Genomic DNA, 16,427 nt, shown 5'->3' on the forward strand with positions numbered 1-16,427 from the left:
ACCATGGGGTCATTCTTCCCATTCAGCTCTCAGGAAACACTGCAGCCAGAGCGCTGTGGGCAGGGTGGTCCTCGCTGGACAAGCAGTAGGTAGCGAGCCAGTGCCCAATGATGAGGTGAAGTGAGTTAAACTCCAGTGGTTACCCCCCCTCCAACCACCAAAGCACATACTGGATTTCCCCCCGCCCTCGCCAAAGCCTTTTGCCAATTTACATTGTAATTCTCTGGGATTAAGGTGTGAGCAAGGTGCGTATCCCCGTCCAGAGAGATAAAATGAAGAGGGGGGAGGGAGGGAAGGGGAGAAAAGAGAGAGGGAGACAGAGACACACACACATACAGATGGAAAGAGAGAGACAGAGGGAGAGATTGAGAGACAAAGAGAGACACACAGGGTCAGAATTCAATAGAACAGCAGTGAAAATCAACGTCTGGTATTCCCAGAGCGAGTTCAGACTTGGGACCTGCTAAATAAACACATGAACTCACAACACCAACAAAACTACATTTGTATAAGGGCTTTTCACGTCAGGAGGACATCCCGAGGTGTGTCCCAATAGTTTAAGTTGGGAGGTTCTCAAGCCACGAAGACACTCGGCTGAAAGAGCAAAAACCAAACAGAAATAAAGAACTTGTTAGTCTCAATTTGTGAATCGGAGAAATGTGTGAACGGCCAGAGAGCCAACACCAAGCCCCCACCCCCCCTCCCACACCAGGTTCACTCTCAGGCTGACCAAACCCATGGTGAATACTGGCACCATCTGGTGGCTAGACAGAGACCACCACATGGCAATTTATGGGGCATTTCATACAGTCATCCTTGCATTTGATATAGCATCTTATCATGTCTTTGAGACATCTCAAAGTGCTTAACCCAAGCACATTGACCTCCCCGCTCTCCCCACACCCCCCCCAAACACACACACCAAGCAGCCCAATCCATCCCCATCACAAGGCCTCACCTATGCCGGGGGGTGGGGACGATGGGAGAAAAGGGAGGCAAGAGGATGAGAAGGAAGTCATATCCAACAAGCTCTTTGGGTACATCCCCCTGACATGAAAGGTGCTACACACTACAGGATAAGAGGAATAAATTGTATTGCCCCACAAAATAGAAAGAGAGCAGCTTTCAATCCCATAGGTTTTTGTACAAGTCCAAATTCCGCCCTTCCCCCACCCCCGCAAAAAAATAGGCTAGAGACAGCCCAGGCTCCCCACCTCCAGGCTGGTGTGAGGGGAGTAATAGTGGTGAGATTTTGGAGTGGGGGGGAGGTGGGGGAAGGGAAGTACAGACTTTTTAAAAAATATCTTGACTCCGTAGATAAGGTAAATATCTAAAAAGGAGTGATCTGCAGGCAGTACGGGGTGGGGCGAAGGGAGGGAGAGGGTGGGGGAGAAGGTCAGGAGGGGCAAAGAGAAAGGGCAGGGGTAAACAGATCTGAAAGGATTGCTTTTAAAAGAGGTGGTTGACACGATGGGCCAAATGGACATCTTCTGTGTCTTCTGTTTAAATTTCTACGGTTTAAAAAGCTTTCTGCAGAATGGAAAGCAATATCTTGGTGGTGTTTTTGTTTTCTTTTGGTCAAACATCACTATCCAGAACTCGCGCTCCCCACCACCGCCCCCCGTCTAAAACCACCGCTGATTACTCTTTGGAGACAACACTTCCCACCCCCAAACTAACACTTCCCACTGACAGCCAGAGGAGGTCTGGATTTCATAGAATTATACAGCACAGAAGGAGGCCATTCGGCCCGTTGTGTCTGTGCCAGCTCTTTGAAAAGAGTTTCCAAATCAATCCCACTCCCCCGCGCTCTCCCCATAACCCTGCAAACTCATCCTCCCCAAATAATTATCATCTTCTCTCTTAAAAGCTGTTACCGAATCGGCTTCACAGATAAAACCGTGTGGACACAGACCGAGACTCACACTGAGCAGGTTGGGGTGGGGTTGTAAACCAATGGAGGATATTGTTTTTAAGAAGCAAAATGTCAATTAATTAATCAATTAATTAATAATAAAGAGCCAATGAAATAGAAACAGGAGAGGATATTGGGCAAGGAACCAGGAAGTGTGGGTTATGGTTAGGAGTGTTGTAATGTCGTGACCCGGGAAATAAAGAATTACTTCGTATGGGCTATTATGTGACATTTGTTCTGTCTATGCCCACAAACACACACACAGGAACAAGAAAGATATATTCTAGATGAGAACGGGTCAGGGAATTCTAGAGAGGATGGGGGCAGAGATTTTATTGTGGAATGTGTAGAAAATAATTAAGGATTCAGAGGAGAGGGTGTGGATATCAATCAAGCTATACCCCCCTCCCCCGGCAAGGAAAATCATTCATAAAGTGCTAAGTGCATTGGGATGGACGGACAGAGGGGTGGGGGCGGGGCGGAGAGGGAAAAAGACTGGTCAGTAAATGCTGGCTGGTCAACACCTGGGAATGGTACAAGAGGGAACACGGGGAAAATACAACAACAAAATTACATTTGTATAGCACCTTTCACGTCGGGAGGACGTCCCAAGGCGCTGGACAGTCAGTGTTTTGAGGGTTTTAAGGGGGAATGGGGGNCCTGTAAAGGCGGGGGGAGGGGAGGGTCGGAGAAAGTGGCTTTGAGGAAAGCAGGAAAGATTAAAAGTCCAGAGGCGGGAGCGCATCGAAAAGCTCACTGATGCCCTCGCTCTCGTCCAGCCCGAAGTGATAGTCCTGGAAGAGCGGGGGCGACAAGCTGACAAACGCCCCCCCGAAGGGCCCGGCCCCCGGCAGGTCCTCGTCCTGGTGCAGAGCGGCTGCCGCGGTCAGGGGCGAGAGAGTGACGGACGTCGAGGGCAACAGCAACGCCTCTGCCAAGGGAAAAGGCTCTGGTGTTAGTCAGGAGGACGGTTGCAACCTCCGCGCCTGCCCTCCCACCCTCCCTCCCTCCCGACTCAGGACAACTTTCCTCAGCCCCGGAATGTGGTCCATGAGCTCAGACACAACTTCCCGCATGCGATAGAACAAGCAGCAATTTTTTTTCTCTCTGGGCAACAGCTGGACTGGCGCCACACGCGGGCCAGCTTCCTGCGCGCGCACGCGCGCGAGCACTGTGCACAGGAAGTGCCGAGTTTGCGCTTCGCAAGGGAAGTGATGTCAGCGGCGGCCCGATGACCGACCCGGGCAGCTCTGAGAGAAACCGAGATACGATGCACACCTGGCTCGTTACTCGCTGTTGAGAGGTTGGGGCCCTGGAAGGTATTGGTGAACAGTTCCTGAACGGTCACTCTGTACGGGCTGGTCTTCACCGGGCTGACCTTCACCGGGCTGACAGTGGTCTTCACAGGGCTGCAAGCGCTCGAGCCCTCCTCAGGGCAGAGGAAGACTTCAACAGGCCCTTTGGTGCTTTGTAAGGAAATCTGAAGGGCCTGGATACACACACACACACACACACACACACACACCAACGCATAAGACACACAAACACACACACAACACATAAAACACCCAAACACACACACACACCCCCAACGCATAAGACACCCAAACACACACACAACACATAATCACACACACACCCAATACATAAGATACACAAACAGACACACAACGGACAAAGACCGGGATACGAGAATAGGGTTAGAGATTCCTTCTCTCTTGAATATGATCAGCACAAGATGAGTAAATTAATAACAACAGCAATAATAATCCTTGCATTTGATACAGTGCCTTATCACGTCGTCAAGATGTCTCAAAGCGCTTCACCAGGATGCACTGTCAAGTGGAGTGACTGTAGCAAAACACAGCAGCACAGTTGCACACAGCAGCGTCCCACACACAGCAGCGTGAAGCGAGTGACCAATTTTATCTGGGGTGGGGGGGCTGTTGGCCAGGACACCGGGAGAGAGAAACTCCCTTTACTTGAACATCACTGCGAGATCTTTAACATCCACCTGAACAGGCAGACGGGAGTGAGGTTTAACATCTCATCCGAAGGACGGCACCTCCAACAAAGCTCCTGCTCCACCACATCAAACAAAAATTTGCCGATGTTCTGCCCTCCCCCCTCCACCCCTCTCCCCTCACCTCATTGGGGTTAGTGACCTGCAGGCGGGTGTCGGCCGGAGCCTTGATGACCATCACCATCTCCTGCGAGAAGTTCTCGATGCTGCGCAGGTCCTGGCAGGTCACGTACGCAAACGTGGAGCGAAAAGATGTCAAGGAGCAGGTTGGGTACCAGTGTTTGAGGGGAGGGGTTGGGGGGGGAGGGGCAGGCTTCTCTCAGACAGGACCAATCTGTCTCCCACTCTCACCATCTCTCCCCCCCCCCCACTCCAAGCTGAGCCGTGCCGCACGCTGTGAGCCCCCTGTAAGGATATCTCTGGCCCTCTGAGTCCTCAGTCAGCAGTTTGAGCTGTAAGGTGCAGCTCTTGATCAGCTCCTCCAACTGTCGCTCCGTGTCGTCCAGCTCGGCAATCTCCCTGAGCAGCACTGGGTCCTGGGTGTCAGCCTCCCCGGCTCTGGGCTGCTTCCCTCCCCTGAGAGTGAGTGAGTAAGAGAGGGAGGGAGGCAGTGAGAGAGCGAGCGAGCGAGGGGGTCGGTCGGTATAATAATAATCCTTGCATTTGATATAGTGCCTTTTCATGTCTTTGCGACGTCTCAAAGTGCTTCACATGATATACTGTAAAGTGTAGTGACTGTATTTTGTGGGCAAAACACAGCTGCCAATTTTCGTGGATTGAGTGAACAAATTAGTTAGCAACTCGCATGCTGGCACACAGCATTAACTCACTATACACAGCGAGCGATCTCTTGCCTCCCAGACTATGCAAACTACCCGTTCAGGCAGCCGCTAAAGAATCGCGGGACCTTAGTGGAAAAAGAGCTGGGAGCTTCTCCCGGTGTCCAAACAAAATGATACAGGATTCAGAACGTCAGGGTAAACAGCGGGAAGACAGCTTGCACTAGGTGATCAGTCACAAGGAGACTTGTGTCCTGAAATGCTAACTCATGAACTGAGTTAGTGACTACAGTAAAACTCACATCCGTCTTATCTTTATAAATCGTGTGATTGCCCGAGCCATACATTCACCTGAGTCCCATTCAGTTTCCTATCAAAACCGCTTTGATTTCTTGGCACCAGTCGTGTTGATCACTTCCTAAGCCGCTCCCTTACTCTCCATTATTAACCGCGGGTCATCAACAGGTAGACGGCACCTTGATTTAACATCTCATCCAAAGGACAGCAGCTTTGACAGCACACAGCCCTTTCCCCCCCACTCGCTCTCTCTCCTCCTCCCCCCCACATGAGCGAGCCTGACTTACATCCACTGGATGTGGTTCTTGGATTTCTTGGTGATGAGTTTGATGCCCTCCAATACGTTGGTAATATCGTAAATGCGGCGTTTCTGCACCTCCAGCACCTGGGCCGCCCAGTTCAGGTCCAGAACCCCGTCCGCACACTGGCCCAGCAAGTGGATAAAGCGCTTGGTGATCAGGCTGAGAGAGGCGTCATAGCGAGTTTTCTCACAGGGCGATTTCAGACCTAGACAGAGAGAGAGCAGAGAGAGGGAGTGAGAGAAAGAAAGAGGGAGTGTGTAAGAATGAGAGCGTGGGAGTGAGAGCGAGAGAGATCAAAAGAAAGAGGGAGACAGCAAGGAGAGAGAGAGAGAGAGAGAGGGGGGGGAGGAGTGAGGAGATTTAGTGAGGATGTTGAAATCGATCGGTTCGGGATAGGGAGCCAGTGGCAAACTCGCGAGACCGTGACCTTCAGCCCGAGCCGGGCACGAACGCTGTACCTCTCCCTGAAGATTTCCCTTTGCCTTTAGGGGTCTCCATCTCCAGGGGGAGATATTGGTGATCGCTCTCCAGGTCCAGCTTCCTCTTCACCTGTGGGTTGGGTGAGTGGGGAGAGAGAAGAGGAAATAAAACAGGGATAAATTGCACCGAGGTTCCCAATCAGACAATTACCGCGAAAGACCCTCCTCTGTGCTGATCCCCACCTTTGGAACTCCATCCCACAATCCCTTCGCCTCGCTCCCTCCCTTGCCTCCTTCACGGCACGACTCAAGACCTTCCTTTTCAACCATGCCTTCAACCGCCCTCCTACCTCTCTGCCCCCCTCACCCCAACCGTGGCAACCCCCCCACGCTCGGGATCTGATCCCCGACTGTTCAGTGCCTTGGGTCGCCTTCCCAATTTGAAAGGCACTTTACAAATGTAATGTTGTTGTTGTTGATTTCGGCTGGGAAAGCAGTTGGGTGTAACTGGTAGCCTCGGCATCCTTGGGCTAGGGAACAGGAAAATATCCACCCCCTCCTGTAACTCCTGCGTCGACCCACACACCCCCAATTAGCTGGAGTCTAACCATCCATAAGACCATAAGACGCAGGAGTAGGCCTTTTGGCCCCTCGAGCCTGCCCCACCATTTAATAAGATCATGGCTGATCTTCTAACCTAATTCCATTTACCCGCCCTATCCCCATATCCCCTTAAACTCTATCCTTCAGAAATCTATCAACTTCAGTCTTGAATATGTTCAAGGACTTCCACAGCCTTCTTGGGTGGAGAATTCCACAAATTCACTATCCTCTGAGTGAAGAAATGTTTCCTCAACTCAGTTTGAAAAGGCTGACCCTTAATCTTGAGACTATGACCCCTAGTTTTAAATTCTCCAACCAGGGGAAACAGTCTCACAGCATCTCCCCTGTCAAGACCCTTTAGAATCTTACAGGTTTCTATAAGATCACTTCTAATTCTTCTATTTTCTAGAGTATATAGGCCTAGTTTACTCAACCTCATATGTCAAATCCCTCATCCAAGGAACCAAACTAGTGAATCTACGCTGCACCCCCTCTAAGGCGAGTATATCCTTTCTTAAATAAGACCAAAACTGCACACAATATTCTAGGTGCAGTCTCACCAAGGCCTTATACAACTGCAGCAAGACTTCCCTACTATTCTACTCTAATACCTTTATTAATGAAAGCTAACATGGCATTTGACTTCCTAGTTGCTTGCTGTACCTGCATTCTAATTTTTTGTGACTGGTGTACAAGGACACCCAAATCCCTCTGAACACTAACACTATCTAGTCTCTCCTCCTCTAGAAAATAATCTGCTTTTCCATTTTTACTACGTAGGTGAATAACTTCACACTTCCCCATGTTATACTCCATCTGCCACTTTCTTGCCCACTCGCCTAACCTGTCTATTTCCCTTTGCATTCTTCATGTGTCATCCTCACAGCTTACTCTCCCACCTATCTTTGTATCATCCGCGAATTTAGATATATTAATTTCTATTTCCTCATCTAAATCATTGACATAGACTGTAAATAATTGAGGCTCAAGCACTGATCCTTGTGGCACTCCACTAGTTACATCCTGCCAATCTGAGAAGGACCTGTTTATCCCTACTCTCTGTTTTCTTCTCCTGTTAGCCACTCTCCAATCCATGCTAATATATTGCCTTTAATTCCATGGGATCTAATCTTATATAACAGCCTTTTATGTGGCACCTTGTCGAATGCCTTCTGGAAATCCAAATATACCATATCTACTGGTTCCCCGCTATCTAACCTGCTGGTTACATTCTCAAAAAACTCTGTAAGATTTGTTAAACATGATTTCCCTTTCGTAAAGCCATGTTGACTGCCTAATCATGTTATGATTTTCTAAGTACCCCACGACGACGTCCCTAATTAAGGACTCTAGAATTTTCCCTACCACCGATGTCAGACTAACTGGTCTACAGTTCCCCATTTTTTGTCTCCCACCCTTCTTAAATAGCGGTGTTACGTTTGCGACCTTCCAATCACTGGGAACCATTTGAGAATCCAGGGAATTTCGGAAGATCAAAAACAAAGCATCCACTATGTCCGCAGCCGCCTCTTTTAAAACCCTGGGATGCAGGTCATCAGGTCCAGGGGATTTATCGGTTTTTAATCCTATCAATTTCTCTAGTACTATTGCTTTACTGATGTTCATTTCTTTAAGTTCCTCACTAACATTAGCCACCAGGTTCCCCTCTATTTTCGGTAAGTTTTGAGTATCCTCTAACGTGAAGACAGAAGCAAAATATTTGTTTAATGACTCTTGCCATTTCTTTATTCCCCATTATAATTGCTCCTGTCTCTGGCTGCAATGGACCCACATTCACTTTTGATAGTCTCTTCCTCTTTATGTACTTGTAAAAACTCTTACAATTTATCTTTACGTTCCTAGCTAGTTTACTCTCGTATTCCATTTTCTCTCTCTTAATCAGTTTCTTGGTTTTCCTTTGCTGTTCTCTGAAGCCCTCCCAATCCTCGGGTTTACTGCTCTTTTTGGCAGCATTATAGGCCTCTTCTTTTAATTTTATACTTTCCCTAACTTCTCTAGTTAGCCAAGGTTGAACCACTTTTCCCGTCGTATTTTTATTTTTCAAGGGTATATGTGATCACTGGGAATTATGTATTATATCTTTAAACGTTTGCTATTGCTGGTCTACCGTCATATTTTTTAATCTAATTTCCCAGTCTATTTTAGCCAAATCTTCTCTTATACCTGCAAAGTTGGCTTTATTTAGATTTAAGACCCTTGCTTCGGATTGGACTATATCATTCTCTAACTTAATGTTAAGTTCCATCATGTTATAGTCACTCTGCCCGAGAGGAGCCTTAACTTCCAGATTGCTGATTCGCCCCATTTCGTTACACAAAACAAGATCTAGGAGAGCTCCCTGGTTGGTTCCTCAGCATATTGTTCTAGAAAACTATCTCTAATGCATTCTATAAACTCATCCTCTAATTTACCGTTGCCAATTTGGTATTCCCAGTCTATATGAAGACTTAGTATTCCCAGTCTATATTTAAAGCAGTCTGCCATTCAAAGCACTGTCCGCCAAGCTTTCCCGCTGCTTGTCCAGCTGGGAAGCAACCTTCCTATCAGGGCTTTGGCCTGCAGGGTTAACAGGAGCCCAGGGGGAAATATCCCTGCCTCCCATTGACAGGCCAGCCTGGCATCCGCGGTGCCCTGGAGATCAGCCTGGCTCAGGAACCGGACTAGAGACCGGCACAGAGAGCGGACTCGATTCTGATATTCCATTGCCAAAGAAAGTTCAGCTATATGAACCTCAGTAACTAGAGAGAGACACACACACAGACAGACAGAGACACACTCAGACAGACACACAGACAGAGGCACAGAAACACACACACAGACACAGACAGAGACAGACACACTCACAAACAGAGACACACTCAGACAGACACACAGACAGAGGCACAGAGACACACACACAGACACAGACAGAAAAACACACAGACACATACAGAGTCACGCACACACACACACATGTACACCGACACTAAGAGAAACAGAGACACACACATACAGTGAGACACACACAGACACACACACACAGACACACACACACAGACACACACACACACACAGAGTGAGCACCGTGTGATCTTAGGCCTCAGCCTGACAGTAAGCAGCTCTCAGTAGCAGAGTGTAACCAGTATTGATGTGATCACTTAAGGCCCTCCACTCACTGCCACATCTCTCTCTCTCTTTCCCCCAACACCCCCTACCCCACCCCCCACCCCAGACAGCATAAGGCACACACTCGAGTCATTATACACACCTTCCCCCCGGGGGTGAGTGGGGGCTGTGAAGGGAACACGCAGAGAAAGGGACACTGTATTTGAATCACATTGCTGACATTACTGACTGGCCACCGCTGCCCGATATCGCACCCGCCACACCTGGGGTGTGAACGGTCGGGGATCAGGACTTGAGTGTTTGGGGGGTGGGGGGGCACAGGGGGTAGGGGGGCAGCTGAAGACATGGTAGAAAAGGAGGATCTGGAGTCATGCCTTAAAGGAGGCAAAGGAGGGAGCGAGGCAAAGGGATTGTGGGAAGGAGTTCCAAAGAGTGGCGTCAGAGAGGCTGAGAGCTCGGCCGCCGATGGTGGGGCGGGTCGGGCGGAAGGCATGGGGCAGGCCGGAGCCCGCTGAGCAGAGGGAGCGGGCAGGTTGATAGGCGGGCCAGCAGGTCGGAGAAGTAGGAGGGGGCAAGGCCGTGGAGGGCCTTGAAGGTGAGGCCGAGGATTTTGAACTCGAGGGAATGGGGATCCAGTGGAGTCGGGCGAGGGTGGGGGTGATGGGGTCACGGAGCCTGGTGCGGGTGAGGGCGCGAGACACAAATGTAAAGAGATGCGAACTTGGATGCCCCGCTGCGTGGGTGACGTTCAACAAAGGGTAACGATGCCTCCGGGGGTTGGGAAGGAGGTCACTTTCCTTGTCATCTCTGCCGCCCATCACCACACACCATCACACACAGTGCTGACTTGTGCTGCTCACTGCACACAAGTGGAAGATTCTCCAATGTCAAACGTCAGCCAACTAACCCCCAGCGCCCCCCACCCCCACCCCCCCTCCCACCCTCTCTCCCTCTCCGACCCCTCCCTCCGTCTCCATTAGTTATTCAAAATACTTTTCTGCACGAAAGCAGAAAACTGAACCCAAACAGAATAGGCCCTATAGATCCTAATCAATAGGAGGAAAATTCACATTCTACTCAACCTCTTAAACTTTTAAACAACGGTTCGGCTGATCCATTATTTGTGGAGGACAAGTTTGTAGGGCTATGGGGAGAAGCTGGTGGGGGGGGGGGGGGGGGGGAGGGGGAGTGGGAGTTGATTTGGAAGCTCTTTGCAAAGAGAGGGCACAGACACCATGGGCCGAATGGCCTCTTTCTGTGCTGTATGATTCTCTGAATGCACATCCTGCGGGAGGTGTTTTGGGGGCTGGGGATTGATTTGGATCAGGACATGATCGACAAGACAGGATTACAGGGATATCATTCTATCTATAATTCATCTGAGAGAAGGGTCAGTCAGTCAGTCTGTCTGTCTGTCTGTCTGGTTTCCTGGCTGTTGTTTTGTGTTGAGCGCTGTGTGTGTGTGTGTGTGTGTGTGTGTGTGTCCCCCTCCCCTCCCCTCCCCGAGAGATCGCTTTACCTACCAGTGGGCGTCCCAGAAGCGGCCGCTGCCCCCACTCTCCTGACCCGGGACCCTGAGGAGTGACAGCGAACATCAGCAGCCTCTCGCCAGCCCGGGCTCCCGTCCCCGGCCACCCGGCCGCGTCCTCACCGTTTCCCGGGGAGGAGAATACCAGCGGCTCCTGCAGCTCCTCGGCCCCGCAGCAAGTCACAGCCGGCGGCGTCCCCTCGGCCACAGAGTACTCCGAGCAGAGCCCCGGCTCTAACGGAACCTGTAACGTGTCTTGGGACATTGTTTCTACGTGGATAGATAAGAGATCCAGCACAGGGAGGGGGGGGGGGGGGGAGACAGGGGGGGGGGATGGCTTTGTCTTTGGGTCACTGGTCTGACCTGAAAGTCTAAAAGAAATAATAATAATAATAATAATTAGACCAATTATAAAGAGGAGGCTGTCGGCGGAGGGAATCAACAGGAACACAATATAAATAAATATAGTATAGATTCGTTTTTAAAAAAAGTGTCCCAAACTGGTCCTTCTGTCCCCGGTGCTGGTGATGAGGAGAGGGGGTGGTGGGGGGGGGGGGGGAGGGCTAATGTTTACCCCTGGGGGGGGTGGGGGGAGAGAGGTGTCAGTGTCAGACGGGAGTCTCTCATCTCAGCCCATCCAGGAAGCGCTCTCTAAATGAAGACATGCATTTTACGCGCCAAATATTTGCCGCGAAACGTGACGTCGCGCCGTGTAGCGATTTCAGGCGCCGGCGCCCCCGCCCCCGGCGCGCGCTGATTGGTCGGCCGCCGCGCGGTCCCGCCCCGCCCTCCCTCTCATTGGCCGGCCGCCGCGCCCTCCCGCCTCCCCCGCGCGCTCATTGGCCGGCTCCGGAGGGGGGCGGGGCACGCTGTATCCGCTCGGGTGACTGGCAGACGCCGCTCGGCCAATAGGGTGACGGCACTCCCCGGCGGCGCCGACATTTCAATTCATAACCTTATCCCGAGCACAGCCCGAGCCAAGTCTGAGGGGAGTTTCACACACACCACACACACGGCTCTGGGTACGAGCAGTGAACAGGAATTCGGCTGTTAGTCAATTGGCGGATAATAATATAACAAACAATGATGATAATAATTTTTGCCTTTGACATATACAGAGGCGCCTCTCATCACGTCTTCCAGACGTCTCAAAGCGCTTCGCGGGATATACTGTCAAGTGGAGCGACTGTTGTGTTTTGTGGGCGAACCGTCATGGGCTGAGTGACCAATTTATTATTTTTTTTTAAGGATTATTATCCCCAGAAAAGCGATCCGCCAATCGACTTAACAACCGGGTCACTACTTACTGTCAGGTGAACAGAGACGTGCGGAGTAAGGGAACTTGCCCAACAGCCGGTCGGGAATCGAACTCAGGTCCTCTCACTTGCGAGGTGAGTGCTCTAACCACTGAGCTACAGGACTCAACATAATAATATTAAAATAATGATCCTTGCATTTGATATAGCGCTTTATCATGTCGTTCATACGTCGCAAAGCCCTTCACAAGATATACTGTCAAGTGGAGTGACTGTGTTTTGTGGGCAAAATGCAGCAACCAATTGTGCACAGCAGTGTCCCACAAATAGTCGTGGGTTGAGTGACCAAATTGTTGTTATAATTATCATTATTATTCTGGGGTGATAAACGCTTTTAAATAAATTTTAAATAAAAGTTTTGTCACTGCGCAATTGGCTGCCGTGTTTCACCCACAAAGCAGTCAATTCATTTTACAGTATATCACGTGAAGCGCTTTGAAACATCTCAAAGACATGATAAGGCGTTATATCAAATGCAAGAAATTATTATGCAGAGAACGATTCATTTTATAATTTATATGCATTACCTTATGTGCGTTTTATATATAGATTCTTAATTACATTATATATTAGATAATAATCCTTGCATTTGATATAGCGCCTTATTGCACAAAGGCATGGATTGAGTGAAAATTATTATTTTTAAGGGATTTATTACACCATATATTATTCATTCTATATCAGGATTTTATATAGGTTCTTTCTTTTATATTACTGTACATTTCTATATATATTCTTGGCTAGATTGATTTTATATTATACTTTTATATTTGACATCTCAACGATGTGATAAAGCATATCTGCATCCCACATTCCCTTTGCCTCGCTGCTTATCTCCTTCAGAGCACTCTCAAAACCCTCCTCTTTGACTTAGCATTCGGCCACCCGCCTACCCTCTATGCCCTCCCCGATCCTGACCCTCAGCTCGGGTCCAAACCCCCGATGGTCCAGCGCCTTGGGATGTCCTCCCGACGTGAAGGGCGCTATGGAAATGTAATTTTTATTGTATATGAAACGCAAGATTATTATCATTACATAAAGGTTCTCTATTAGATATACAGATTCTACAATCCAACCTTTATATATACAGTACTTCAAAGTGAGAAGAAACATCTTGTTTTTCTTTTCTTTATGGTTGGTTTACCGTTTTACAGGAGGGTCCTATAGCGAGGCATTGGCACAGCAGGATAGTTGGTAGAAATAATGGAAGCTCAAGGTTTGTTTTCTTTCCCCCCCACCCCCGAAACCTGCTAAAGTTACGGAAGCCTAGAACACAAGATGTGTACGTTTGAGTGGCGTCACCGATAAGCCACATTTACAGCTGATGGCAGTCAGCTGTTTTAAGATAAGGTAGAGAAAAAAATCCCTGAGTAGCTGTTGCTAGGTTGTGCCCAGAGTCATATATGGTGCAAAGTTCAACAACACTAGCTTTAATCTCCTTGTTTGCTTCAAGTAGAATGGCTCTGTGAGTTGATCGATGATCCAGAAAGAACTTGCATTTTTACAGTGTTTTAACAGGTCAGCACACTTCAAGGCCCTTTACAGGACTTGCCATCAAGTGTAGAGACTAATTTTGTAGGCAAATATGGCAGTTGTTTTACACATAGCAAGGTCCCACACACAACCACAAGATAGATGAATGACCAATTTTATCCTAATCCTTGCATTTGGGCTTCTGAACAGTGTAGTGACTGTCTATTTTGTAGCCAAACACAACCTGGGCAAAGCATCATTCCACAAACAGCCAAATAGTGAATGACCGATTTATCTGGAGGAATTTTAATAATAATCCTTGCATTTGATATAGCCTTATCACATCATTGAGACGTTTCAAAGCACTTCACAGAACATACTGTAAAGTGAATTGACTGTATATTTTGTGGGCAAAAACGCAGCAGCCAATTGCTTGCAGCAGTGTCCCACAAATAGTTGTGGATTAAGTGAACAATTTTTGTCCAGGACACCCGGAGAAAACCCCTTTCCTTATCAAATAGTTCCACGGGCCTTTAACATCCAACTGAACTGACAGCCGGGACCTCAGTTTAACGTATCATCCAGAAGAACATCACCTCATAATGCAGCGCTTTCCTTTACCTGTTGAATAAAAAGGGAATGTTGAGTTGGATGCTGTCCTGTAGTGCCTTGAGTTATCCAACAGCAGCTTCTGAATAGTTTTGTCACACAATTCAGACTTATCCATACCACCTTCCATCCAACACAAATCATCTCCGACACAAATTACCCCGCACAACACTCACACCCTGCCCAGGTTTTACAAACAGCCCCAAAAAGATATAACACAAGAAAAAATATTTAATCTCTCTCAATGGTTGTGTGGGACAAATAACACACCATGTACTGTACTCGTTTTAAAATTAATCGTGAAAGTTTATTTTTTTTCCCCGTAAAAAAAATTAAAATGACAGTAATTGATGAGCAAATGGAGATTGCAGGCGGTAAATATGGTGACTGCTGCTGGCAAGGGTGGTACAACCCAATTAAAAGGAAATCCAGCCGATTCTCCAATGTCCCAATCGTCAATCCTAGATCAATTCTTCAAGTTAATCCAGTTAGAAAATTCCTAGTTAATTCATTATGGCAAATACAGCAAATAATGCCCTAATAAACAATATACACTCGAGACAGCCATCAGATTGTTACAGTCAACAACAACTTGCACGTATATAGCACCCCTCACGCAGGGTACCGTTCCAGAACAAACCAGCCCTCGTAGTACTTGTGGTCATCTTCCCATTTAACACCACAACTTATTCTTCCTTTAACAAGAAGGCATTCCTTCACTCAGAACATTATGGTGTGAAATTCAATACCTCGAGTGGCTGTCGATGATGGATCAATGGAATCGTTCGGAAGGGAAGTTGACACAATACAAATTCACATTTATATACCGCCTTTCATGTCGGGAGGGTATCTCAAAGTGCCTGCATAAGTACAAAAACAACAACTTGCATTTATTTATCGCCCCTCACGCAGGGTAGCATCCCAGAGCGCTCGAGGCTGGATGAATGGAAACGTTCAGAAGACAACTGGATACAATAAAAATTTACATTTATAGAGCGCCTTTCACATCAGAAGGACGTCCAAAAGAAAGCTTCAGAGGGACACAGGAATAATCAAGGTCATGACCCTCCAAATGGTTTTATAGGGCAAGTACATGGGCATTAAAAACATTAAGGGATACTCCTTCCTATCTCTCTGACCTGCTAATGCCATATCAACCTGTCCGGTCCCTCTGCTCAGCAGGCTCCAGCCTGATCCACATCCCCGACCAGCCCGGACCACTCCATCACCAGCGGTCAAATCTTCATCCTCTTTGCCCCAAACTTTTGGAACTTTGTTTTGCTCTCTCCCTTGCCTCCTTCAAGGCCCGTCTTAAGATCCTCCTCTTCGACCGCGCCTTCGGCCACTCGTACCCCTTCCCTCCTTGCCCTCCGCCCCTCCTGATCCTAACCCCCTGCTCAGGTCCAAATCTCTGATGGTGCAGCGCCTTGGGATGTGAAAAGCGCTGTGCAAATGTCATTTGTTGTTGCTGTTGGGTACATATGGGGAGAGAGACAGAAAGTGGCAATCTTTTTTTGTAAAAAGGGGGCAGTTTAGAAAAACAGAATCACATACGCGATGGGCCGAATTTGCAAGTGAAAGAAAAAAGCATACACTCGTCACTTTTCCCCCACAAAATCTTCCGACACACCAAGTTGTCAATACCTCCCAGCTCACTGACGTTATGTTCCCGTCAGCTTTCTTTCTGTTTAGCTGCAGCTATGAATAAAGCAGTATCCACTGGTTGGTAACTCATCAACCAATATTACATCACGCACTATAGTGGTCGTCAAGTTCAAACACGGAGGGGTGGAAAGAAGATTGCTACAGGAGTAGGAATGCATCAGCAAGTTAACAGGAGGAGCTGCCCCTTCTAAGTTTATGGAGGCTCTGAATTTAATCCACCCTTTGACATCAGTCTAGGTGTAAGCTCTTTCCATCATTAAAGACATCCTGAAATAAAAATAGAAGTCGTCGGGAACACTCAGGAGGTCACGCAGCATCGATCGAGAGACAAATTTCCTCTCTCCATAGATGCTGCCTGACCTTCTGAGTGTT

The 16,427-nt window shown here is 48.3% G+C and overlaps 2 protein-coding genes across 2 annotated transcripts in view; one reads left to right on the forward strand and one right to left on the reverse strand.

The window, feature by feature from the left end:
- Positions 1 to 16,427, forward strand: part of dynlrb1 (dynein light chain roadblock-type 1) — a gene marked incomplete at its 3' end in the record, with an annotated part of 137,919 nt that overhangs the window by 59,042 nt on the left and 62,450 nt on the right.
- LOC103188611 (transcription factor E2F1) lies at positions 2,582 to 11,273 on the reverse strand. The gene is made up of 7 exons (XM_007908652.2): positions 10,988 to 11,273; positions 5,775 to 5,865; positions 5,302 to 5,521; positions 4,356 to 4,514; positions 4,063 to 4,177; positions 3,194 to 3,404; positions 2,582 to 2,846 (listed from the first exon to the last, which is right to left on the reverse strand). The coding sequence occupies exons 1-7, from the start codon at positions 11,255 to 11,257 to the stop codon at positions 2,635 to 2,637; spliced, it is 1,278 nt and encodes a 425-aa protein (XP_007906843.1). The 5' UTR covers positions 11,258 to 11,273; the 3' UTR covers positions 2,582 to 2,634.

The sequence above is a fragment of the Callorhinchus milii genome, unplaced genomic scaffold (assembly GCF_018977255.1).
Source record: "Callorhinchus milii isolate IMCB2004 unplaced genomic scaffold, IMCB_Cmil_1.0 Scaffold18, whole genome shotgun sequence".
Classification (NCBI taxonomy): domain Eukaryota; kingdom Metazoa; phylum Chordata; class Chondrichthyes; order Chimaeriformes; family Callorhinchidae; genus Callorhinchus; species Callorhinchus milii.

What these genes read in the sequence shown, in the direction of transcription:
- LOC103188611 (XM_007908652.2), bottom strand. Translation starts at nt 11,257, where the DNA reads ATGTCCCAAGACACGTTACAGGTTCCGTTAGAGCCGGGGCTCTGCTCG. An exon ending in AAGAACCACATCCAGTGGAT is followed by an intron (nt 4,515 to 5,301) that starts GTAAGTCAGGCT and finishes ACTCACTCTCAG; the next exon opens with GGGAGGGAAGCAGCCCAGAG. An exon ending in AACAGCGAGTAACGAGCCAG is followed by an intron (nt 2,847 to 3,193) that starts GTGTGCATCGTA and finishes TTCCCTTGGCAG; the next exon opens with AGGCGTTGCTGTTGCCCTCG.